Consider the following 23,713-nt stretch of genomic DNA (forward strand, 5'->3'; position numbering starts at 1 on the left):
ATGGGAAACTTTCAGGAACCAGACAGCAGTCTCATGATTTCTGGTCTCTGCCTGTCCAGGCTTCATTCTCTCTCTGCAGATAAACTTTCTGCATTCCTCGTTCCTCATAGTATCTGGGAGGTGGATGCACCATAGCTCCTGAGTTTATATCTCTTCTGCTCAAGAAACCAGTCCAGTTAGAATCATAATCTCTCAGCCCTAATCCAAGATTCCCAGGAGAGAACATTTGCTTAGCTCAGCTCCGATTAGGAATCCACTCACAGTTTGATAAACTGCAGCCAGAGTGCCAGGGGTCACAGAAAACAAACATGGCCCTGGAGCCTATAGATCTGGAGAGTGAGTGTGGAAAATTTAATTCCCAAAGAATAGGGCTTGTGGGCTGGACTAACATAAAACAGTGTCCACTCACAAGCTCAATTCTGCGGGACTGGGTGATTTCCTTTATCCTGGTTTAGGATAAGAGAATAGAGAAGGTAGATGGCTGGAATATCTGTGGTTATGATTCTAAGGGCAAGCATATTAGCAAAAATGTGGTTAAAGTAACTGACCATAGGATCTAGACCGGATGGAAAAAGTGAAGCCAGGAAAATACTGATCAACTATGAGGCAGTTGAGATTCATGGGATTCATAATGAGTATAAGAGCTGGTGGTGTGAGTTGGGGGGAAGTGAGGAGGGGAAATCCTGGAAGGTTATGGAATACTGGACTTTGACATTTCGCCCATGGGGACAGACCTCCCATGCTTACCCAAAGTGCTTCTGTTTGAACACTTCCACACATGCTTGGCTCTCCAAAGCTGCTATGGGGCCCTTGCTGGTGAGTTGTTTGAGGGAGCAGAGCCAACTCCTTCCCCAACGACTCTGAACTACATTCTGCCACTAAGGCTCCAAGTCCTGTTATTTTATATACCTCATTTTTTTCAGTTATTATACACAATGGGTGTAACAAACTAATATTAAGACAGTGTCGAAGCCCAGGCTCAGAGGCCAGGTAAGAAGAGCAGGGATATCAAAAGGGAGAGTGAGAAGGGAGATGCTGAGGTTATCCAAATGTAAAAAACATCACTGTGAAATTTTTTATATATATATATATTTTTTAATATTTATTTATTTGGTTGTGCCAGGTCTTAGTTGTGGCAGGTGGGCTCCTTAGCTACAGCATGTGGGCTCCTTAGTTGTGGCGCACAGGCTCCTTAGTTGTGGCATGCAAACTCTTAGTTGTGCCATGCATGTGAGATCTAGTTCCCTGACCAGGGATTGAACCCAGGCTCCCTGCATTGGGAGCACGGAGTCTTATCCACTGCGCCACCAGGGAAGTCCCTCACTGCAAAAATTCTGACTGAGGCCAGCTCTGGAGGGATAGATATGTCTCGTGTTTACATCACTCAGAGCCAAAGCCTTCCTGTGTACGCTGTGTCTAGCTAAAAAGAGGGAATGAAGAAGGTAAGTAGATATAAGATAAGCTTTTCCCCATTAGTGCTGATGGAAAAGAGGGGCACATGGGAGCTCCAAGACACCCAACTCTGATAAGGATGAAGGGAGGTCTGGCCACATCTCAGGGGAATAACCATAATAACCACGGTTAACAGCTTCCATTTATGGACGACTTCCTAGTCCCAGGTATTCTGCTGGTTACTTTATATGTGTTAGGTTGAACCATATGAAATTTCTGTTTTGTAAAATACAGAGAGTCAAATACCTGCACATTCATACGGTTCGACATACCATCTCATTTCATCCTCACCACAACAGCCCCGTTAAACAGATATCATTGTCCCCACTTTACAGATGAGAAAACTAAGACTCAGAAAGTGAAAGTCTTGGTTTAAGGCTGCACAATCAGTAAGTGCTGAAACCAAGCTTTGAACCCAGGTTGTCCCAATAGAAGGCCAGAGTGCTTTCCAGCACACCACAGCTACCAGGGGAGCAAAAGAGTTAAACTTAAGAATTAAAAGACTCTGGGACTTCCCTGGCGGTCCGATGGTTAAGAGTCTGTGCTCCCAATGCAGAGGGCTCAGGTTCAATCCCTGGTAGGGGAACTAAGATATCTCATGCTGCGTGGTGCAGCCAAAAAAGAAAAAAAATTAAAAACAAAAGAAGAATTAAAAGACCCTAAGGTGTGACAAACTAGAGATTCTTGGAGTCAGCAGGGTCTCAGGGGGACCGTCTCAGTCTTTATCCGCCACCCAGGTTCTAAAGAAGAGAGGTAGCCGGGACTGCCTTCCCCGCTCCTTCCTCCCAACCACAAGGGGCGCCAAACGCCAACAGTTTTGTTCAGCGGGCCCTCCGCGCACCCGCCGGGCCTCTCGTTTCTCCACGCACCCGCCCAGCCCCACGGCGCAGGCGCCACCCTCCGCTCCGCCCCTCGCACCCAACCAGCGATCACTGCGCAGGCGCCCCAACCAGGCGTCGGGGAAGGTGGTGGGCCCAGGGGCAGGCCGCGTGGCAGTTGGTCCGGAGCGGGCCACGTGGTCACGGTGCCGCCGCGCGAGCGTGCGCAGAGTGGCTCAGCGTGGCCGTGACGGAACGACGAGGCGTGGAGTTACGCGACCTCGTCCGCCCGGCCCGGCCCCCGCCCCTTGGCTTGCCGCTCCGCCCCCGCGGGGCGTCCCGGGTCGCTAGTTCCCTCGGCGGCGGCCGCGCGAGGCCCGGGGTCGCCGTGAGTATTCACGAGGCCAGCCTGTGAGGCGGCCGCCACGGGGACGGGACGGGGCAGGGCGGCCGGGCCGCGGGAAGGGTGTGGGGCTCGCCCCGCCTCGGCCGGGGTGGATAAAGTGAGGAGCTTGCGCCGGGTGGCTCTGAGGGGCCCTCCTGGGCTTGACAGGCTTCGCTGAAGGCTGGGCGGCTGGCGACGCAGATCGGGCACAGAGCTTCTTCCCCGGAAGCAGGTGTTGGGTGTCTTTGGGGTCTCCGGAGAAAACCGGAGAAGAGCTTTTAATTGCTCCCCTAAAGGAGGCCTCAGGACCTGTCCTGAGAGCACGGTGGCAGCCAGTGTTCAGGGGCTCACGCCGGCCTCTGCCTCCGCCGGGTACCCTGGATAGCGCTAGGCTGCGGGAATCGCAGGTCTGTGGCTTCTCCCCCGCACTCTTTGTTCCGTGGCCTGGGCTTTCTGAGAGGAGCGCTCACTGTAGAACGGAGTAACCTGCTTGCCCAGTACCACAAAGCTGGGAGTCAAACCCAGAGTATAAACGTTGAGATCGGAGGCTTTGACTAGATGTAAAGTTGTCACACCGGAGAAGCGCCCTTGGGCCTAGGCCAGGACCTTTGTCATCCGGACTTGAGGCTTATTTACATTTGGCCTGTCCCCGTGCAAATTCTCCGTTAGCTGCCATCATACAAAGCACTGAACGACAGACACCCTTCTCTGGGCATTCTTCACACAGTCTGTATTTGGCCTGGCCTTTCTTGAAAGGTTCCCTGCTTTGCCTCTTTTGGATAAGTTAGATAGGTCTCTCTTGCTTAATTCATTAACAATTCCCTTAAGTGGTTGTAACCAAATCACAGGAAGAGTGGCTGTAATTAGAACCTGTCAGATGTGTGTGTAAGTCCCAATTCCACTTTACTCCTGACCCTAAGCAAGTAGCTTGACCTCCCTACACCTGATTATTTTATACATAACATGAAAGCTTTGAAATAGACCATCTTTCAGGCTTATTCCTCTTTAAAATGTCTGTGATTCCGTGAATTCCATAACTACCCACCCTTCCCCTTTTCCCACTCTTCACCATTTAAACCCATTCTCCATCTCTCCAGAGAAATGAGCCTTGAGATTAGAAGGTGGGAGTCCCTTTCACTGAAACAGCCTGGTTTGAAAAAGGTGGTCGTTTCTGAATTGTCTTTTCCCTGGACAGGAAAAATTCCCTCTGAACTACCTTTTTCTCCTTGTGATAACAACAGAAGCCAAGCAGCAACAGCCCTTGGAGAGAGACTAAGTTTTCTTGACTTCCACAGTGACAGAGAGCTTGTGAAAGTTGGTACTTCTGGCCTACGCTGCCATCATCCTACCACCCAGCCCAAGACAGCCCAGGCTGGACGTTAGTGCCTCCCTCTTTATTCCTCTGTGATCATCCAGATCAGCACCTGACTGTTTATTTTCAAATCTCACAAACACAGCCGCCAGGTCTTCATATTCTGGTTCTCGGCTGCTCTTGAAGGTGAATGGAGTCATGCTTTTTAAAATCATTTTTGTATAATTTTTGTCTACGTAGATGTGTTTAAGTTCTTGTATGTCTCTCTTCTTTGGCTTGCGTCTCCAGCAGACAGTTCATTCATTCATTCACTCATTCAATAAATGTGTGTTGAGGGGCTGACATTATAGACAATGAAAAGAGTCAAAGCCTCTACCACCATAGAGCTTACATTCTGGTGGGAGATAAATGCAATAAACAAACATTTTGTATGTCAGAGCATGGTAGGTGCTGTGGAAAAAAAGCAAGGAAGGGGGATGGAGAGTGCCAGTATGTTGTGTGTTGGGGTTTTGCTGTTTTATATAGGATAGTCAAGGTGACCTTCAAGCAGAGATCTGAAAGGGTAGAGGAGTAAGCCATGTGGGTATCTGGTTGAAAAGCATTCCAAGAAGGGTGGCCAGCAGGGGCAAAGGCTGTGTGGTGGGAATATGCTTGATATGTTTGAAGAACAGCAAGGAGACATTTATGGAGTCTTAGTGATAATCTTCCTGTTCACATTTAGAGTTAACTTTTTAAAGAGAGCCCTTACAAGAGTAGTCTCTGATTTTTTTTTCTTTTTATGAAAATTTCCAACTATACACAGAAGTAGAGAGTGTAAGAAACTGTTATGTACTCATCATTCAGCTTCATCAGTAATCAACATTTTGCCATGTTTATTTCATCTCCCCCCCCCTTCCCCCTTTTTGTGCTGGAGTTGTACTTTAAAGCAAATTTCAGATATCAGGCCATTTCACCTCTAAGAACTTCAGTTGCAGTTTCCTTTTGCATTTTTTTTTTCTGCATATTGTTTTTGATGGGTCAGTCAGCACTGCCAGCTGGAGGACTGCTGTGCTGTTGGCCCTGGCATTGTGCTTTATAACTCCATTCTGCGTCAGTTACCAGGTTTAAGTTGGTATCTGAGGAACAGACCACAGGCCCTTGGAGCACGCAAGGATTTAGAACAGTGGTTCTCAGAATAACTTGGAGGGCTTGTTAAAACAGATTACTAGACCTCTGGAGTTTCTAATTAGTAGGTCTCAGTAGGGGGGTCTGAGACTTTACATTTTTAACAAGTTCACAGGTGATATTGATGCTGCGCATCCACAGACCTTACTCGAGAACCACTGATCTAGAAACCTAAGATTAAATAGAACCATATTAAAGACCAAGAACACCTCTGTGTAAGGTTGGAGTGGATGAAACTGAGATAAATGCAGAGCCAAGAAGGCCTAGGACAGTGGTTTTTAATCTTGTGAAAGGGGTAGGGGTTAGTGTTTTTCTGAGCATTTCTTAGGATCATTATTACATTATTTAGGGAGTAGGTTCCAGGAGGAATCCAGGGCATTATTTTGGCTGTGACAACTCAGACTGTGTCTACCAGAGAATGATCAGTGTTGTTGAGGACTTTTAAACTTAGCTATGATTGTTATATAAAGGCTTTTATGGATACTGGTGTTAAATAAGAGATAATGACTCAAGTTGGAGAAGTAACTAGGGGTAAAGAGTCCAAAAAAAGAGTCTGCTTCTGATGGTGCTTGGCGCTATGAAGAATATTCTAAAATGAACTGACTAGACTGTGTAGCATAAGCATCCGGTCCTGCCGTCATCATTTTTGGCTTCAGGGGTTGATACAGCATTATGAACTAGAGCAAGAACTTGCTTCAATCACAACTCTCCAGCTGGAGAACAATAGTGTCTTATGTTTGTGTAGTGCTTTCACGGTTCATTATTTTTAAAGAACTGTGTGTACAGGTGTGTGTACATGCATGCAAGTATGTCTCTGTGTGCAGGTGTCTGTACATATGTATAATAAAAGTGTACCCATAAATGTGTGCTTGTGTATATGCCACCCAGTTATTAAGTGGTGATGAGATCAATTGTTGTCTACTTTCTACAGGACAGTGACTTGTTACCACCACAACAGCAGAGCCTGCCTTCCTCAGCAGATCTCCAGTCAGACCCTGACATCTCCCCCTCCCTCCCTTGTCTCCCTTTGTGGCCTCCTAAATGCCCATCTCGTTGGCCTGGGTTCAACTGGTGGTATGGAGGGGTGCTGCCTAGCACTGACCTGGGAGTGTGTGTGACCCACTGACCCAATGGTGAGAACTGACTGCCCAACTCTCCAACTGATCATCCAGGGGGTAGATGGAACAAAGTGCAGACCTCACCTTTTCCCGGTGTTTCCCCTCCCACCCTTTTGGTAAATAGAGTGGCTATTTGAAGTTAAAGGAAGGAGAAGGGGCATGGAAACAGTATTACTTGGTGTGTGTATAGGGAGTTTTCTTGGGAAGGAAGGGGAGAGTTAAATAAGGGTTAGAAAGGGAGTTATGAGACAAAAGAGCTAGGTATGCTTGAGAGCCACCTTGGGTAATGATCCAGAAGAGGTCAGCTTGTACTAGAACTTAGATATGCCTAGGAATCAACCTTGACATTGAAATCTTCCTCATGCCTCCCCCACTGGCTACCAGAGCCTCAATCATTATACCCGATACCTAAGAAGGCTAAAATTCCCTACTGCTTTCCTCCATGACACCAGGTCAGTGCTAGACCATGGATATGACCAGATTCAGGAAGAGACTAAGACGCTCCCAAAGGGTGAGGGGAAGGGAGCAAAGGGATTAGGGCCTCAGTTATTCTATCCCAAGGGACCTCCCATTCTTTGTGGAAACCTGTTTCCCATCCTAACCCCACTGTGTTCCATGGGATAACAGGGACCCAACAAAGGGTTGTATCCTTACTTCTCATCACTAGGACATCAAAGGCCAGTTCTGGAATGATGATGATTCGGAGGGAGATAATGAATCAGAGGAATTTCTCTATGGAGTTCAGGTGAGATTACAGCCCCCAAAACCCATGTTGGGTGGTCTAAATGTGTGCTTTTCTCTGGATACATCAAGAGTGAAAGATTATTTTGGAGTAGAGATGAAGATACAACGTCAGTGTAATCTGAGGATTGTCTTGTCAGAGCTGATTTCGTATCTTTGCTCTTGCCTGGAACTCATATCTTTCCCAGTGTAAACTACACCCTCTGTACATGGAGGTTACCCATATCAGGGGTCCCTGGTCCGCGGCCTGTTAGGAACTGGGCCGCACAGCAAGAGGTGAGCAGCAGGCTAGCAAAGCTTCATCTGCTGCTCCCCGTCGCTCCCTATTGCCTGCATTACTGCCCGAACCATCCGCATTCTCGCCCCCACCCTCCACCCCCGCCACCCCGGTCTGTGGAAAAATTGTCTTTCAGGAAACGGGTCCATGGTGCCAGAAAGGTTGGGGACCGCTGACCCATATGTTCTTAGTTGGAAAACATTATTTTCTGGCTATTCCCTCACTAGCCAGCAGGGGTCGTTTCATTCATTAGGGTCAAATTTTTAAAAGATTATTCTACCAATGATTGTTTAATGCTATCACTGCCTAGGGCATGATCCTGAGCAGGAATGTTGGACTCTAGACAGAACCAATCTGAGTTAAATTCTGTACTCTTCAGCCTCTTCTAGTTCTTACAGAAGGGATCCCTAAGTGTCCTGGGCAGGATTGAGAGAAGAAGCTGAGACTTAAGGATGTGAACTCCTTAAGCAAAGCCTGCCGTTGGTCTACTAAAACTTCCTAGAGTGATGATGGAGGGAGACTTGTCTGTCAACGAGACTTGTCTGGTGGCCCAGCTTGGGCCACCACCAAAAGCCCCTTCATATAAGCAGCTTTTGCTTGTATGTATTGCTGTAGTTTGAGATCCCTGTTCTGGATGTTTCTTCATGTTCTGTTTTTCATCTCTCTTCCCCACTATCTTTCCCCTCCACCATTTTTGCTGCTGACTCAGGGGAGCTGTGCAGCTGACTTATATCGACACCCACAGCTTGATGCAGACATTGAAGCAGTGAAGGAGATCTACAGTGAAAACTCTGTATCCATCAGGTGGGACTCTACTTCAGGGATGGCAGGGGACTCAGCCACTTCTTTCTGAGTTGTTAAAAGGGTAGAGGTCTTTTCTTTATGGTATGATGGGGGGGACGGGTGGTCTGTGGACCTTGATAAGTTTTGAGCTTAATGGTGGGAGTTGTTTAGAATACTTGAGGTTGGCTGATAGGAGTAAGTAGGAAAGTATAGCCACTTTTCTTAGAAGTTCCCTCTTATCCTAGACTCCTCTAGGCTGATAGTTTCACCTTTGAGGTAAGAAGGGCTTCTGGCCTGGCAAAGGCCCAGATCATAAAAGTGGCTTCAGGCTGTAGCTAAGAACCTAAATACAGAGCTGCCTTCCACTCTTCCCTCTCCCTTATCCCCAGGCTCAGTTCTCCCTCCATCTCAGTCTCTGTTCCCTTCTTTCTCCCTTAATGAGTCTCACATGTGGTTGCCTGTATCTCTCTAGAGAATATGGAACTATTGATGACGTGGACATTGACCTCCACATCAACATCAGCTTCCTCGATGTAAGTGGTGCTAATACCTGCCAACAACATGTCTAGTTGGGCTTGTGGATTTTGCCATGTAGGCCTGGAGTCTTGTTCCTGACTGCTGTATTTGAAGCACATATTATTCATGCCTGTCTTTCCTAGATCATCAGCAGACAGTGCTGTGTGCATGTGTGTATCATATAGCGAAAACTTCAAATCCATTCCTCTCTGTTGCTAAACTAGAAACTATTGACCTTACTCTTTTAGGAGGAAGTTTCTACAGCCTGGAAGGTCCTCCGGACAGAACCTATTGTGTTGAGGCTGCGATTTTCGCTCTCCCAGTACCTTGATGGACCGGGTAAAGGCAGTGACTTTGGGCATGTGGGTGCTCTGTGTGTGGTCTCATCCAAAGTCCTGAGTTAACTGAGGTAGAGAAAAACTAGGAACAAGGCCTGTTGGTGTAATCTGTAGGCCATTGGTAGGAGCTTTTCAGTCTCTTCTCATTGGTGTCTTCATACCCTGTTGCCTGATAGTCATGCCTTAAAGGCCTTCTTGGTTAATGAAATTGTATTCTCTAGTTCCCAGATATTATTTATTCCTCCCCTTCCCGTCAACTTCCAGTATAAGTTGAGGATATTTGAAATTGGTCAGACAGTTCCCAGAATCTACCCTCTGCCTCAGATATTTCCTTTGTCCATCATTATTGTTTAGAGTACCCTTAGAATCTGAGGAAGCTAATCCACTGAACTGGGGCTTTGGACTCCCAGGAGGATAGACATGTATACATAGTAGGAGCTTTCTCTTCTCTTTGCAGAACCATCAATTGAGGTTTTCCAGCCATCAAATAAGGAAGGATTTGGGCTGGGTCTTCAGTTGAAAAAGTAAGAACTTTGATCTTTCTGGTTATGAACATTGAGGGAAAGAGAGATGGACATGTGGATGGACAGGCAGACTCTTGAATGGAATGTTTCCTTCCAAAAGTGTATTTCTGAGATATGCCGAAGAAAGACTAAAATTAATTTGGGGAGCCAAATTTATGGTTAGGTAAGGGAGCTTGTGTTTCTGGGGTATCTGGCCTTGAGGCTTCCTGGAGGTGAGAGGTGAAGCTCATCAGTACTTAGCATTTAAGGAAAAGCGCAACCCTGGAATTAGAGTCATGCTCATCGCATTTCCTCAGAGTGGGGCTCTAGGATTTCAGACAGTTTTAATTTATTGAATGTGTTGAGCACCTTGCTAAGTATTTGGTATACAATACTGAGAAGTGAACTCAGTCAAGTTCCAAATAGAGTCCAGTGGATACATGTTCTAATACAAGTGAATATGTAAGATTTAGAAAGAACACAGAGGAAGGTGTAGGTGTAACTCAGTCTGATGGCAGGTGGATGAATGAAAGATGAAACGGAGATGATTACTGGTTTTCAAGGATGGATAAGAGTTGCCCATGTAGACAGTGGAGTAAATAACATTTGCAAGGGCACAGTCATGTGAAGCAGCATGTGTGTAGGAAGCTTCAAGTAGTTATGTATTGCTAGTAAAATGCAAGGGGAGAATGGTAGGAACTAAAGTTAAAGCCAGAGAAGCAGGAAGGAATCCAAATCAGAGAGGATCTTGGGCTTTTGGGAGCATTGAAAGGTTTTCAGCAGAGAAAGGACATGATCAGATTTAGTTTTAAAAAAACCATTCTGGTAGCACTGTGCCAAATAGGTAGGAGGGGTGAGATAAGAGACCAGAACTGTTTTAGTAGGAGACATTTGTAGAAGTCCATACATGAGATGATGAAAGCCTGAACCAAAGTACAACTGTAGGTAAGATTAGAGATGAGAGATAGACTAGAGAAATTTGCAGGGTTTAAAATCAATAAGACTTGAAGAATGATTTGGGTATGTTGTATATGATAAGAGCCAAGGAATAGTGGAATATTACTCTTAGGTTTCCAGCCTAGATGTCTGGGTAAATTTTAATACCACTCATTTATATAGGGATTTGGAAGAGGAGCACGTTTGTGGGATGAGGACAGATAGTTAGTTCCATTTTAAACATGTTGTTTAAAGTTAACTTTAGGATATTCCAGTGGAGATGCTCAATACAGAGTTAGATATGTAGATTTGATACTTACAGGAGAGGTTCGGGTTGAAGTTATATAGCAGTGTACGGGTGAGACTTGCACCCAGTGTAGAATATGAGATTGCTAAAGGAGAGCATGATAGAACGAGAAGAAAATAAAATCAAGGGCAGAACACCCTTTAACCCAGACAAAATACCAGGAGTAGGTAGAGGAAGAAGAAACACTGAAGGTAGGTCAGAGAAATTGGAGAAGAATGGGAAGAGAATAGAGTCAGAGAAGGCAAGGAGGAGCGTTTCTACAAGGAGGGCCAGATGCCAGCGAGGATGAGTAAGAGGAGAACTTAGGAGTTTCTGTTGGATTTAGCATCACGGTGAGAGCAATTGTAGTGGAGTGGTGAAGGTAGAAACCAGAATACAGTAAGTATTCTGGAGAAGTGAGTGATTGGCAACAAAATAGAAACAATAAGTGTGGATTAAGAAATTTGGATGAGGATATAAGGGGAAGAGGGAGAGGTAGCTAGGCTGAGGTAAAGAAACTTGAAACTTTTTGTAGACTTCAGTAAAGGAACTGACAGGAGAGGGGGATGATTGACAGAGCAAGGTCCCATGAGGGGCTGAGATCTAGAGGACAAATAGAGCAATTGATCCTTAATAGGAAGGTCACCTTGTCTCCAGAGAATGGAGGGATCAAGTAAGGGTAGAAATGGAAATAGATTCTGTAGTAGGGTTGCAAAATTATGGAAGATGATATCTCATGCCTTCAGTTTTCTCTATTGAGAAGAGAGATTATCAGTTGTAGGTGAAGTTAGGAGCTTAAAGAAGGTGATAAGGATTTAGAATAATGTAGAGTGATACTAGAGAGAACTGATCAAGGACAAGTGAAAGGACTGACAAGACTAGCTGAGGGCCCAGCCCAAGTTGGAAACCATAAATTTGGGGATGTAATGTTTTGCCTAACAGTGTCAGTACCCTTCGTGTCCCTTGTCCTTTTCTTCACTATTCACAAGGCAGAGGGTGGTACTCACCACTTCTGTTCCACTTTCAGTATAGCTCTTCTTGGCAATAAATTGCCAGGTTCACAGCCTTTGAAGACTCACCTTTGAGATCTCCCTCTAAAGGCAAAGCATCTAAGAATTTTTCTGGTCCATTAGACTAGGTAAGGGAGTGGGAATTTACCCACTAAGGTAAAGAGGTACTTTAGGACAGTACATTTCCATGTTCTAAGATTATATCAGTGGGGTATTGAGACACACCTTCCCCTACAACAACTAGCTTTGCAGTCCCTGGGTCTGAATTTTAGATTAGTTGCCTTTCATAGTCCTATTTCTTGACCTGGGCTTCCCCTGCCTGAGCTTCTCTAAGCCTATTCATCTTTAATTCTTTAGGATCCTGGGTATGTTTACATCCCAACAATGGAAACATCTCAGCAACGATTTCTTAAAGACCCAGCAGGAGAAGAGGCACAGCTGGTTCAAGGCAAGTGGTACCATCAAGAAGTTCCGAGCTGGCCTCAGCATCTTCTCCCCCATCCCCAAGTAAGTTTCTCCATGAGCTGATTATCTCTAATCACTGTAATCTTGTCTAAGCCTCCACCCCACTTTCTTGATTATGTAAATTATTCTATCCTCTTCCTAGGTCCTCTAAATTCTGTACCTTTAACTACTAATACCACCCACATGGTCCTGTCCCCCATGTGTCTTTACCCTTCTACTCCTGACCCAATAGTCATATCTCGTCCTTTATGTAAAACACAGTACCTAGCTCATGGTACGTGTTTGGAGAAATGTATGCTAATCTCTCCATCTTTACTTTCTTTGACCCTTATCCTTATTCCTTATCCTAAGGAGGCAGAGTCAGAGCCAGAGCCAATAGGCCCCAAGTCCTTGCTCTTATGGAAGGGCACATTGATTTATTACCTAGGTTCTGGAAATAAATATTGCTCAATTCTTTGATCCTAGGCCTACATATATCCCCCCTGGTGCCTTCTGATCTTCCCAAAGGCAAATACAAACCCAGATTTGTAGTTTTCCAGGTGCCATTATTGACAGACAGTCAGACAGTAGGGTCTTTGGGGTCCAACTTTAAAAACACAGAAACACACACACACACTCTCTCTCTCTCTCTCTCTCTCTCTCTCTCTCTCTCTCTGAAACGGGCAAACGGGCATCCTCTCCAGGGTATCATTTCTTACCTGGCCTAGATGCTGCAGAGAATGACCTAGGCTTTGCCCGCCCTTCATGTTCCAATCTGAAGAACACATAGATAATGACATAAATATCAACCAGTTATCTATTGATCTACTTGCTTGGACAGTTTGATCCAGTGGAACTTTCCTCAGATATGAGTTGCTCTTTGGCTTCGGTCATTTCATCTATTCTTATCTCCAGACCTCTTCTTTTTTTTTTTTTCTTTTTCTTTTTCTTTTTCTTTTTCTTTCCGGTCATGCCACGCGACATGAGAGATCTTAGTTCCCCGACCAGGGATCAAACCCACACCCCCTGCATTGGAAGTGCAGAGTCTTAACCACTGGACCCCCAGGGAAGTCCCTCCAGGCCTCTTCTAGAGCTCATACTGAATCCTCAGTCTCATCACTTCTCTTTGCTCTGTGTTCAGGTCTCCGAGTTTCCCTATCATACAGGACTCCATGCTGAAAGGCAAACTGGGTGTACCAGAGCTTCGAGTTGGACGCCTCATGAACCGTTCCATCTCCTGCACCATGAAGAACCCCAAAGTAGAGGTGTTTGGCTACCCTCCCAGCCCCCAGGCAGGTCTCCAGTGCCCCCAGCACGTGGGCCTCCCTCCCCCAGCATGGACCTCTCCTTTGGTACATGGCTGAGGAGGGTTTGACTCGGGTGTCAGAGGGTGGGAGGGGAAATGTGGGAATACAGTTTCTCAAAATGGGGTGGGGGTCTGGTTGTCCAGGCATCATAAACCAAACCTGGGCATGAATCATGAGTGAGTAGAATGAAACACATTTTTTAATAGTTGTGAACTTATATGTGAACAGTCTGGCAGGCTTCTCTGATAGTATGTCATGAAGCAGAGAGTCTGGGGTTGGGCATCCCAGGGAGATGTCATGTATGATTTTGTTAGGTTGTGGTTAGGACTTGGTAGTCAGCTACTTTACAGATCTATTCCACCTACCTTGAAGGGGTTTAAGGACAGGTGAGTCTTTTTTAAGAGCCTTGGCAAAAATGTCTGAAGGTCTTCTCTGCAGCTTGGGGATTACTTAGACTGATCAGCGTTAGGGCTTAGCTACTTCAGGAGAATTTTAGGTAGTGGGCGTGAGTGAGGTCTTTCCAGTCACCAGCTTCATAGGAGGTTCACGGAGTCTATCTTTTTCCTCTCATCAGGTCAGTGGTCACTGCAAAAACATCCCCACTCTGGAATATGGATTCCTTGTCCAGGTAATCAAGTCCAAAGGTTCATTCCAAAGCCTTTCCCCTGTTTTCTGACCCATCTGATCCCCTAACATCTCCCAGCTCTTCAGTCAGTTAGCAAACATTTCCTGAATTGTTCTGCTCCCAGAACTATACTGCATGTTGTGTGGATAGGAGAAAAGAAGGCATAGTTCCCACCGTCAAGAAGCTTATAGCGTTATTGGGAAGACAACGCTTATAGACCACTTATGATCAAGTGTCAAATGAGACATTGCAAATTTTAAGTGCACTGGTGCCAAGATGAGAGAAGGATTGACACTGATTTTCTTATGATCCCGCACATCCTTGCTCAAGTGGGCTTCACTTTTCCTCACAAACTTTCACTGCTTAGCCGCTTCTGGTCATTTGCTTCTTTTTAAACCCTCTTTAGGGGCTTCCCTGGTGGCGCAGTGGTTGAGAATCTGCCTGCCAATGCAGGGGACACGGGTTCGAGCCCTGGTCTGGGAAGATCCCACATGCCACGGAGCAACGGGGCCCGTGAGCCACAATTACTGAGCCTGCGCGTCTGGAGCCTGTGCTCCGCAACGAGAGAGGCCGCGATGGTGAGAGGCCCGCGCACCGCGATGAAGAGTGGTCCCCACTTGCCGCAACTAGAGAAAGCCCTCGCACAGAAACGAAGACTCAACACAGTCATAAATAAATAAATAAATAAATAAATAAATAAAAAGGGTTTAAACCCTCTTTATTTTCCAGACATGGTTTCACTTTTTTTTTTTTTTTTTTAATTTATTTATTTTTATTTTTGGCTGCCTTGGGTCTTTGTTGCTGTGCACGGGCTTTTCCCTAGTTGCAGCGAGCAGGGGCTACTCTCCGTTGCGGTGTGCCGGCTTCAGTAGTTGTGGCACTCGGGCTCAGTAGTTGTGGCTCGTGGGCTCTAGAGCACAGGCTCAGTAGTTGTGGCGCACGGGCTTAGTTGCTCCGCGGCATGTGGGGTCTTCCTGGAGCAGGGCTCGAACCCGTGTCCCCTGCATTGGCAGGCGGATTCTCAACCACTGTGCCACCAGGGAAGCCCCATGGTTTCACTTTGCATCTCCATTATCTTTGTTCATGTCATTCCCTCCACTGACCTTTCTCACTATATCTGCCTATTGCAGTCAAGTCTCAGATGCCAGCTTTTCCATAAAATCTTCTCTGTTGCTTGAAATGTATTAGCTGGAAGTGTGTCTCCTCTCATTGAACTCTTTTGATGCTTTTTGTTTTATATGGCACTGATGTGTCAGGGGCCATATGCTGCCTTGAATTGTAATTAATTTGTATACATACCACATCTTGTCTGTTGGACTGTGGGGTCTGAGAAGACAGTCTTTTATGTTATTGAATCAAGGAGACCTTTCACTGAGCTAGGTGCATAGTAGGCATTCAATAAATCTGCATTAAATGAATGAATAAAAGCCCTTGCATGTCCATTTACCATCCCCAAAGTTTGTGAAATGGGAACAATTTGATTTATACACAAAGTGTACATGGTTGCAAAAGCCATGTTAAGACCGAGTGTGTAAAAAATACTTTAGGATATTGCTGCATGAGCTCTGGATTTGTGCTGTCTTCCCAGCACAGAGTTTTATCTATGGTCTTGATCAGTTTACGGGCTGATTGTTCTAGGTGGTTAAAATGGCTTCTCAGGCATCTGATCATGGACTGAATACTCACTTGTCACATGGGGGCAATCTGTAATTACTACAACTAATGTTAATAGTTTGATTAGTACTTGTTTGTAAAATACTTTCACAGAAATCATCTTTTTACTCTCAGTACCTTTGTGAGGTGAATAATGTCCACTTTGTAAATGAAGAAACCAAGGCTCAGGTTAATTGACTTGCCCGAAGTTATATATGGTATTAAGTAGTAGAGGGGGGAATCTTAACCCAGGTCTTCTACCATGGCTGGTCTTATTTTTATTTTACTATATAGTCTTAGTTCTAGAGTTAGGCTATCAGTTTAACTAAGTGCAGGACCCAAGAATAGATTTTACCTTAGGCACAGGGCTGGAAGGTAGGAGAGTAAGTGGAAAAGAGGTTCAGGTTATTTCCTACATCTGGGTCTGGGCTTCCAAAAGATAAATAGAATCTCTTCTCTCCTCAGATCATGAAATATGCAGAGCAGAGGATTCCAACGTTGAATGAGTACTGCGTGGTGTGTGATGAGCAGCATGTCTTCCAGAATGGGTCCATGCTCAAGGTATATGCATCTACTTCATGACCCTCTTTCTTGCACCCTTAGCTGAGGCCCCTTAATTCCTCATCTCTCCATTTTTCCTTTCTTCCTGGATCTATGGTAAAGGTAGAATTCTGTCCACACTCCTTGAGACTCTAGAAATAATTGTTTTTCTCAGAAAGCAAATCTCAGCAGTCCTGTTTGGAAAGATGAGGATATGTGAATATCAATCTAGAGTTGTCTGAGGTCAGGCACCCCTCTTGCACTATGATACCTTCTTATTGGACACCTCCTGCCACCACCATCTCTTTAATATGTCCATTCAGCCAGCCGTCTGTACTCGTGAACTGTGCGTTTTCTCCTTCTACACCTTGGGAGTCATGTCGGGAGCTGCAGAGGAGGTGGCCACTGGAGCAGAGGTATGGGGGCGGGAAAAGCTGCTGGGGAATTGGGATCAAGAAAGGCTGGGAACACAGCAGTTTCACTGCTTGGAATTTAATCTCCAGAAATGCTTTCCTATGTAAGGATGTTCACTGTAGTATTGTAGGGTTTTTTAATATTTTATTTATTTATTTTTTGGCTGTGCCACGTGGCTTACAGGATATTAGTTCCCCGACCAGGATTTGAACCTGTGCCCTGGACAGTGAAAGCGCAGAGTCCTAACCACTGGACCTCCAGGGAATTCCCTAGTATTGTTCATAATAGTTAAAAAAAAAAAAAATGGATACAAGCCCATCTGTTCAGGGTCCAGTTAAAGAATGATGGTATGTCCTTTGCAGTAGAAATTTTTGGATAGAAAATTATAACATATATAAAAAAGAAAATACAACAGTATGTATAATACAATTCTTTTTTTTTTATTGCCTATATAATAAAATAACAATTTCTGTAGAGAAAATATCTGGAAGAATATACATCATACTTAGCAGTAGTTACCTGTGAGGAATGAGATTTGGGGGCAAGGGGATGATTTTTCTCTTTTTTAAATCACCCTTTTAAACATTGTTCTTGAATTTTTATAATGAGGTTATATTTTCTCATGAAAAAATCATAAACATTTGTCTTTTTAAAATTTATTTTATTAAAATATAGTTGATTTATAATGTGTTAATTTCTGCTTTAGAGCAAAGTGATTCAGTTATACATATATATACATCCATTTTCATAATTCTTTTCCATTTTGGTTTATCAGAGGATATTGAATATAGTTCCCTGTGCTATACAGTAGGACCTTGTTGCTTATTCATTCCATATATAATAGTTCGCATCTGCTAATCCCAAACTCCAAATCCATCCCTCTTCTACCCCTCATATTTGCTTTTAAAAAGAGAAATGCTGAGACCTTCCAGAAGGTAGACCTATGCTGGGTACTGTGTGACTCCCAGCACCGGGAAATCATTTAGCTTTTGCCCCCTTTCTCTCCTTTCTCTTAAGGTGGTGGATCTGCTGGTGGCCATGTGTAGGGCAGCTTTGGAGTCCCCTAGAAAGAGCATCATCTTTGAGCCTTATCCCTCTGTCGTGGACCCCACTGATCCCAAGACTCTGGCCTTTAATCCTAAGGTATAGTTGCTTGGGAAGAAAATCAGGACTCAGGAACAGAGATGGCGGAAGACTTTGGTCTGTCATTCCAACAGCTTGGAATAAGGGGACAGAAGAAATGGAGCACTTGTTTCTTGGGAACTCTTGCTTTAGCCGTTTTAGTGAATAAATAACTAAACGTAACTAATAATATCAGTTTCTCAGAAGAAGAGGAGAACAGTTAATATTAGTTATGTTATGATAGGGAATAATACAGACTTCGGAGCCAGACAGCCCTTGACTCTATTTGAGGTTCCGCCCCTCCCTAGCTGAATGGTGTTAGGCACATCACTTAACCTTTCTGAACCTCAATTTCCTTATCTGTACAAAGGAGATTATATCTACTGTTATAAAAATGGGAGATAATATATATAAAATATTGTATAAGTTAGGGTTCTCTAGAGAAACAGAACCAATAAGAGATGTTTAGGGAAAGAAATTTATCGTAAGGAATTGGCTCATGTGATTATGAAGGCTGAGAAGTACCAGGATCTGTAGTGGGCAAGCTGGAGATTCAGGAGAGCTGATGGTGTAAGTTCCAATCCAAAATCCAGCAGGCTCGAGATCCAAGAAGAGCTGATTTTTCAGTTCCAGTCTGAAAGTAGGAAAAGACCAGTGTCCCAGCTCCAGGCAGTCAGGCTGGAGAAGTTCCCTCTTACTCAGCTGTTTTGTTCTATTCAGGCTTTCAGCTGATTACATGAGTCCCACCTGAATAGGGATGGCAGTCTCCTTTACTCAGTCTGCTATTCAAAGGTTAATCTCCTCTAGAAACACATTCACAGCCACACCCAGACACACCCATGGCCCAAATTGACACAATTGATGATTGACAAAATTAACCATCACAAGTACCCAGCACAGTGCTTCACTATTACTCTCATTGCTATGTATCAGGCACTATACCAGGTTCTTTACATACGCTATTTAATCTTTAGGTCATCTCTCTGAGGGTAGTGGGAATTTTTATCATCACTTACATACAGGGATACTGAGGTTCTAAGAGGTTAAGTAACTTACCCTATTACTCTCAGCTGGTAAAAAAGAACTAGCATGTGATTCTAGAACTTTTTGACATTAAATCTGTGTTCTTTCCATGACATACTATGCTGTTTCCCTGGGGCCTAGAATTCTTTTGTACATCTGGCCCTCCTTTTCATCATATCTTACTCTCCTCCACTTTTGTTCATCTGGTTCTTCTCTTCCCATTGATTCCCCACAGAAGAAGAATTATGAGCGACTTCAGAAAGCTCTGGATAGTGTGATGTCCATCCGGGAGATGACCCAGGTATTCTGCCCTCTGCCTCTCCCCTGCCTGCCCACTCAAGTGCCCTATTCTGTTTGAAATTCATGCAAGTGGAGGGAAGATTCAGAGATGCTACTCAAATCCCTCACTGTATTCTCTTTAGTTTTCCCAATCTTTGTTCTCTGTTTTGTTAGCTCTGTTACTCCTATTTCTCACTCCTTATGTCTCTCAACCTTTACCTTTGCTGCTAATTCCTTCACAAGTTGTTCCTATTTAACGTTTTTTTCCATAATTCTTAGGGCATTAGAGAAGTGAGGGAAAGACCTCTGTTCAGGGTTGGGAGGGTGAGGAGGGGGGCTTGGAGGTAAGGAACTAGACCCAGGGGCCTACATCTTCTGTCCTTCTAGGGGTGGGGCAGCCACATGGAGCAGTGACCATCCTTTGACTCAAGGCTGTCTCTCACCAGACTTCCCCACCCCTCGTCTGCAATCTCTGCATGAATAGACATTCATTTGTACTCACATTTACAGGTGGGCCTCTTCTCAGCAAATCCTATATATCACAGTTCAGATTAACACATAACATACACCCAGGAGGGATGATTTACTTGTCAGAAGGACTCTTACGTTTTTATGTAAAGTTTTACCACAGGATTCCTTAGCCTAATCTTTCTGGGACATTGATTTTATTTATTTATTTATTTTGATTTATAATTAACTTTTTAGGGCTGTAGGAATTGCATAAAATGAGGGAGACCCACCTGCATGTTGTTTTGTAAGCATTTTCAGTCATTTTCATATTTATTTATGAGTCTTCCCAACCTGACTGGGGTCCTTGAGGGTGGGAACCCCATCTCCTCTTGGTTTGGTGTGGTCTTCAGTGCCTACCTTGCCCTGGGCCCTGATAGTCTGTGGAAAGTGGGAGGGCTCCCACCTCTCCTGGGAGATAACCTTACGGCCATTGTCTTACAGGGCTCATATCTGGAAATCAAGAAGCAGATGGACAAGCTGGATCCCCTGGCCCATCCTCTTCTGCAGTGGTATGAGTAGAATGGTTCACCCTTTGGCGGGGGGTGGAATGGGGCATAGTATCAGACATGGAGCCTACACCTTCTCCTAGAGGTGGTTTCAGCATCCTTCCCAAGGTTATAGATATTATGGCCGCTCTTTCTTGGGTTTTACTGATACACCTGCCCTTGACAGGAACTCAGATCCTACAAAGAGCCCACAAATTGTAATGTGATGTCTCAAGTTCTCTTTAGGTGTTTCTTGTTTCCCAATAGGTTTTTGAGTGCTGCTTGCATGTAGGAATTAACACTTCATTTCAGTTAGGTTTTCTATGCATGCAGAGAAGTCTGTCTCCCCCTTCTACGCCCTTTCCATATCTCAGGCCCTTCCCTGTTGATGTTGACTGTCCAGAGCCTTAAAGCACTATTATTACTCCCTTCTCTTAGCAAAGGTTCTGACCTTTGTCTACTTCCCTCCACCCCTTGCCCTCCCTCCCTGATCTTGATTTCTGTTCTCTTTTCCTGATATAGCTTTCCCCTTCTAGCTTACTTCCCTCTGTCTAGTCAGCCTTTGACATTAGTACTTTCTCAATGCAACATGCTCCCTCTTAGTATGAGGAATGACCAGGCGTAGACCATCCAGGATGGCATCACAGGTACGTGAGTGAAGCACAAAAGAAAAAAACCATGTCCACTATAAGAGATAATACTCCCTTGCTGAGCCCTCAACAGTTTATGCCTTTGTTCTCTCCTGTCCTCTAAGTTCAGCCTATATATGGCCCAGTCTGTCCCCGAATCCTCAGGAAGTTTGTTCTAGTTTCTTCTGGTTTTTTTCTGCAGCTCAAACAATAACTTTCCATTCCCCTCATCTCTGAGAGCCTTCAGCCTTCCTTTGAGCTCAGGCAGGATGGCTCCTGAGCCCCAGTTCTAAGTTTCTAAATCCCAAGTGTAAGTTGTCACCATCCTAATACAGACCCCACCTTTCTAACTTTTTTTGGTAGCTGACCTCTTGTGCTGACCTTTTGTTCTATCCTTTTCTCTCCCTAGATGTAGCAGCCCACCTCCCACCCCTCTCTTTCTTTCATCCATTGTGTTTAACTACCCAGTAACTTGCTGGTCCCTGGTCAGTAACTTTGCTTTTACATTTGTATACACAAACATTACCACCCACAGGAATATCCAGATAGTGTCCTGGACTCAAACAGCCCTGGAATCCTTGCTTGTTCTCCCAGAGGCAGAGCAAGGCTGCTACTTTGTTCAGGATGGCCTAACCACACACTTATTCTATCCTTTTTGTTTTTTCTCTGTTTTGTCCTAGGATCATCTCTAGTAACAGGTCACACATTGTCAAACTACCTCTCAGCAGGGTAAGTGACCATTCTCCCTCTAAACACTAAATTTCTGGTGAGGGGCAGGGAGGGGCTCCAAACCAGCTAACTGAATTGGTCCTAGACCTGCCTGATTGGGCTTGTCTCAGTAGTCTTTGGGCCTGCACATATTTCCTTTCTTTGGGGTCAGTGCAAGCCTAATTTGCTCCCTTCCCTCCCTGATCTCCATTTCTGCTCTGTTTTCCTGACCCCACCCCCACCCTGGGCAGCAGCTGAAGTTCATGCACACCTCACACCAGTTCCTCCTGCTGAGCAGCCCTCCCGCCAAGGAGGCTCGGTTCCGGACCGCCAAGAAGCTCTATGGCAGCACCTTTGCCTTCCAGTGAGGAGTGGGGCGGGGCTGGGGATGGGTGCTGGATAAGGTAGAAATAATGTAGGGGATGGGAAGGCAAGTTCACTTGAGGCATATGAGTTTGTGTTATCTATGTCCATCAACCAATCAGTCAACAGATACTACAGGCTATTGTGGTAGGTGCTGTAGAGGATAAAGATACATAAGATATGGTCTTTACTCTCAAGCTACTCGTGATGTAGTTGAGGAGAAATGACATTTACATAAAAAAAGATGTGGTTGAAGGAACAGATGAGCAGGGATAGATTTGAAAGCTACTTTGAAGGAAATCAGCAGTTTATGCCCAGTTGTGAGAGGAGAGAGAGAAAAAGAGATTAAAGGTAACTTAAAGGGAGTTGGTGGTACCCTTTCCTTAAAAGAGATGTGAAGTCATTACTGGAAGCCATATTTGGGAACAGTGATAATCTTGTTGAGTTTGAAGTGAATTTGTTTAATTTGAGATATCAGGGTAATAGACAAATGAAAATATTGAACCAGCAGTTGAGGATTTAGGATGGCACTGTTTGAAGCGTGGAAGAGAAGAGACTGGATATTAAGATGTAAGGGTTAGCCATACACACACACATCTTGCATGCCTGTGACTATATCCACGTGAATATCCATTGCTAGGTTTATTTGTGTCCATCTTCTTGTCCTGTGTGTGTGAGAATGGGTGGGAGTGGCAGTCTTGGAAGTGCTCCTGGGAACCTCATTCCATGAGGAAACATATATTCTACCCTGCCTTACAGTGGGTCCCACATTGAGAACTGGCATTCGATCCTGCGCAATGGGCTGGTCAATGCATCCTACACCAAACTGCAGGTGAGGCTGTGCCCGTTTTCCCTTTCTCTCCACCCCCCTCCCTGCCCCACTCAGTTTTGAAGTCTACTCTAGAGTACTTAACTGTTTTTGCCTCAGTATCCTCAAACCTAGCCTCCCGTGAGGCTTCCCTAGGGAGGAAGTTGAAACTATATGTATAGAATGAATGTGGCTGTTGTATTTTGACCCTAGGCTGTGTTTTTTGGTGTTTTTAGGAATGGGAATGTAGCTGTAGGCAGAGATAATAAATTGCTGATTGTAGCCACTGTGATAAATTAACTTGTTAGAGCTTTTCAATATATGTGACTATTCATTCAGAGAGTTGATATAGGAGACATTTCTTTGCCCTGCAAGACTCCAAGGAATAGTTATTGTTCCTCCTCCTGACTGCCTGTTCTGTATTCCTTTTTGGAGGGTGGGGATCTGCATACATACCAAGGCCTAGGGACAGGAGCATGGCTTCTGAGGGCCTGACTCAGTGGCTCTGCCACTCCTCACTCTCCAAGGCATCAATATCTAGTATTTCACAGGCAAAGGGGTTAACTTGCATCCACTTCTCAGCCAATCAGCTTTTCAAGAGTAGGTGCCTAAAGTTATCTGAGCAAGTGTGAAGATTAAATGGAGGGACAGAGGGCTGGATAAGCCTTGTGGCTGCCTAATACACAGCCATGGGAGGGCCCAGGCTCATATTGCTCATCCTGGTGTTTCCCTGCAAGCTGCATGGAGCAGCCTATGGCAAAGGCATCTACCTGAGCCCCATCTCCAGTATTTCCTTTGGATACTCAGGTAAGAAATAATCTTTGGTCACATTGACTCTATTTACATTGCATCCATTTTGTGAATACATAATCCTATGCTGTCTCCTCTTCCATCATGGACACTTGGTTTGTGTCAGCTCTCTCCCCAGTCATGGATACATAATCTTTCTCTATTTTCTCTCATTAGGAATTTAGATTCTTTGCAAGTTGAGCCCAACTATCTCCCTTTCTCTTAGGTATCCTCTTCTCCATGGGGATGGTTTTATTCATTGTGGGGCCTTGGTCCTGGGAATGGGTTAAGGAATAACTGGGAAATGAAACTAGGCTCTTTGGAGAACACATTTTTGGTGTTGGCATTAGCCTGTCATTATAGATTGTGAATGTG

At 44.8% G+C, this 23,713-nt stretch overlaps 1 protein-coding gene across 9 annotated transcripts in view; it reads left to right on the forward strand.

Moving 5' to 3' along the window:
* Window positions 1–2,558: 2,558 nt before the first annotated feature.
* The window catches only part of PARP6 (poly(ADP-ribose) polymerase family member 6), a 28,186-nt gene continuing 7,031 nt past the window's right edge, over window positions 2,559–23,713 (forward strand). The window contains exons 1-20 of one of the 9 annotated variants that reach the window (XM_057544029.1): window positions 2,559–2,658; window positions 3,897–4,153; window positions 6,063–6,264; window positions 6,917–6,994; window positions 7,977–8,071; window positions 8,523–8,583; window positions 8,815–8,905; window positions 9,362–9,428; window positions 11,997–12,146; window positions 13,225–13,435; window positions 13,965–14,018; window positions 16,134–16,229; window positions 16,532–16,624; window positions 17,640–17,765; window positions 19,003–19,068; window positions 19,998–20,065; window positions 21,351–21,399; window positions 21,630–21,742; window positions 22,501–22,573; window positions 23,287–23,356. In XM_057544029.1, coding sequence (XP_057400012.1) covers window positions 6,262–6,264; window positions 6,917–6,994; window positions 7,977–8,071; window positions 8,523–8,583; window positions 8,815–8,905; window positions 9,362–9,428; window positions 11,997–12,146; window positions 13,225–13,435; window positions 13,965–14,018; window positions 16,134–16,229; window positions 16,532–16,624; window positions 17,640–17,765; window positions 19,003–19,068; window positions 19,998–20,065; window positions 21,351–21,399; window positions 21,630–21,742; window positions 22,501–22,573; window positions 23,287–23,356 — 1,564 coding nt within the window. In that variant the 5' untranslated portion in view covers window positions 2,559–2,658; window positions 3,897–4,153; window positions 6,063–6,261. The other 8 variants (XM_007197762.2, XM_007197763.2, XM_007197764.2 and 5 more) reach the window with 8 other exon arrangements.

This window comes from Balaenoptera acutorostrata, chromosome 3 (genome assembly GCF_949987535.1).
Source record: "Balaenoptera acutorostrata chromosome 3, mBalAcu1.1, whole genome shotgun sequence".
In the NCBI taxonomy this organism is placed as follows: Eukaryota; Metazoa; Chordata; class Mammalia; order Artiodactyla; family Balaenopteridae; genus Balaenoptera; species Balaenoptera acutorostrata.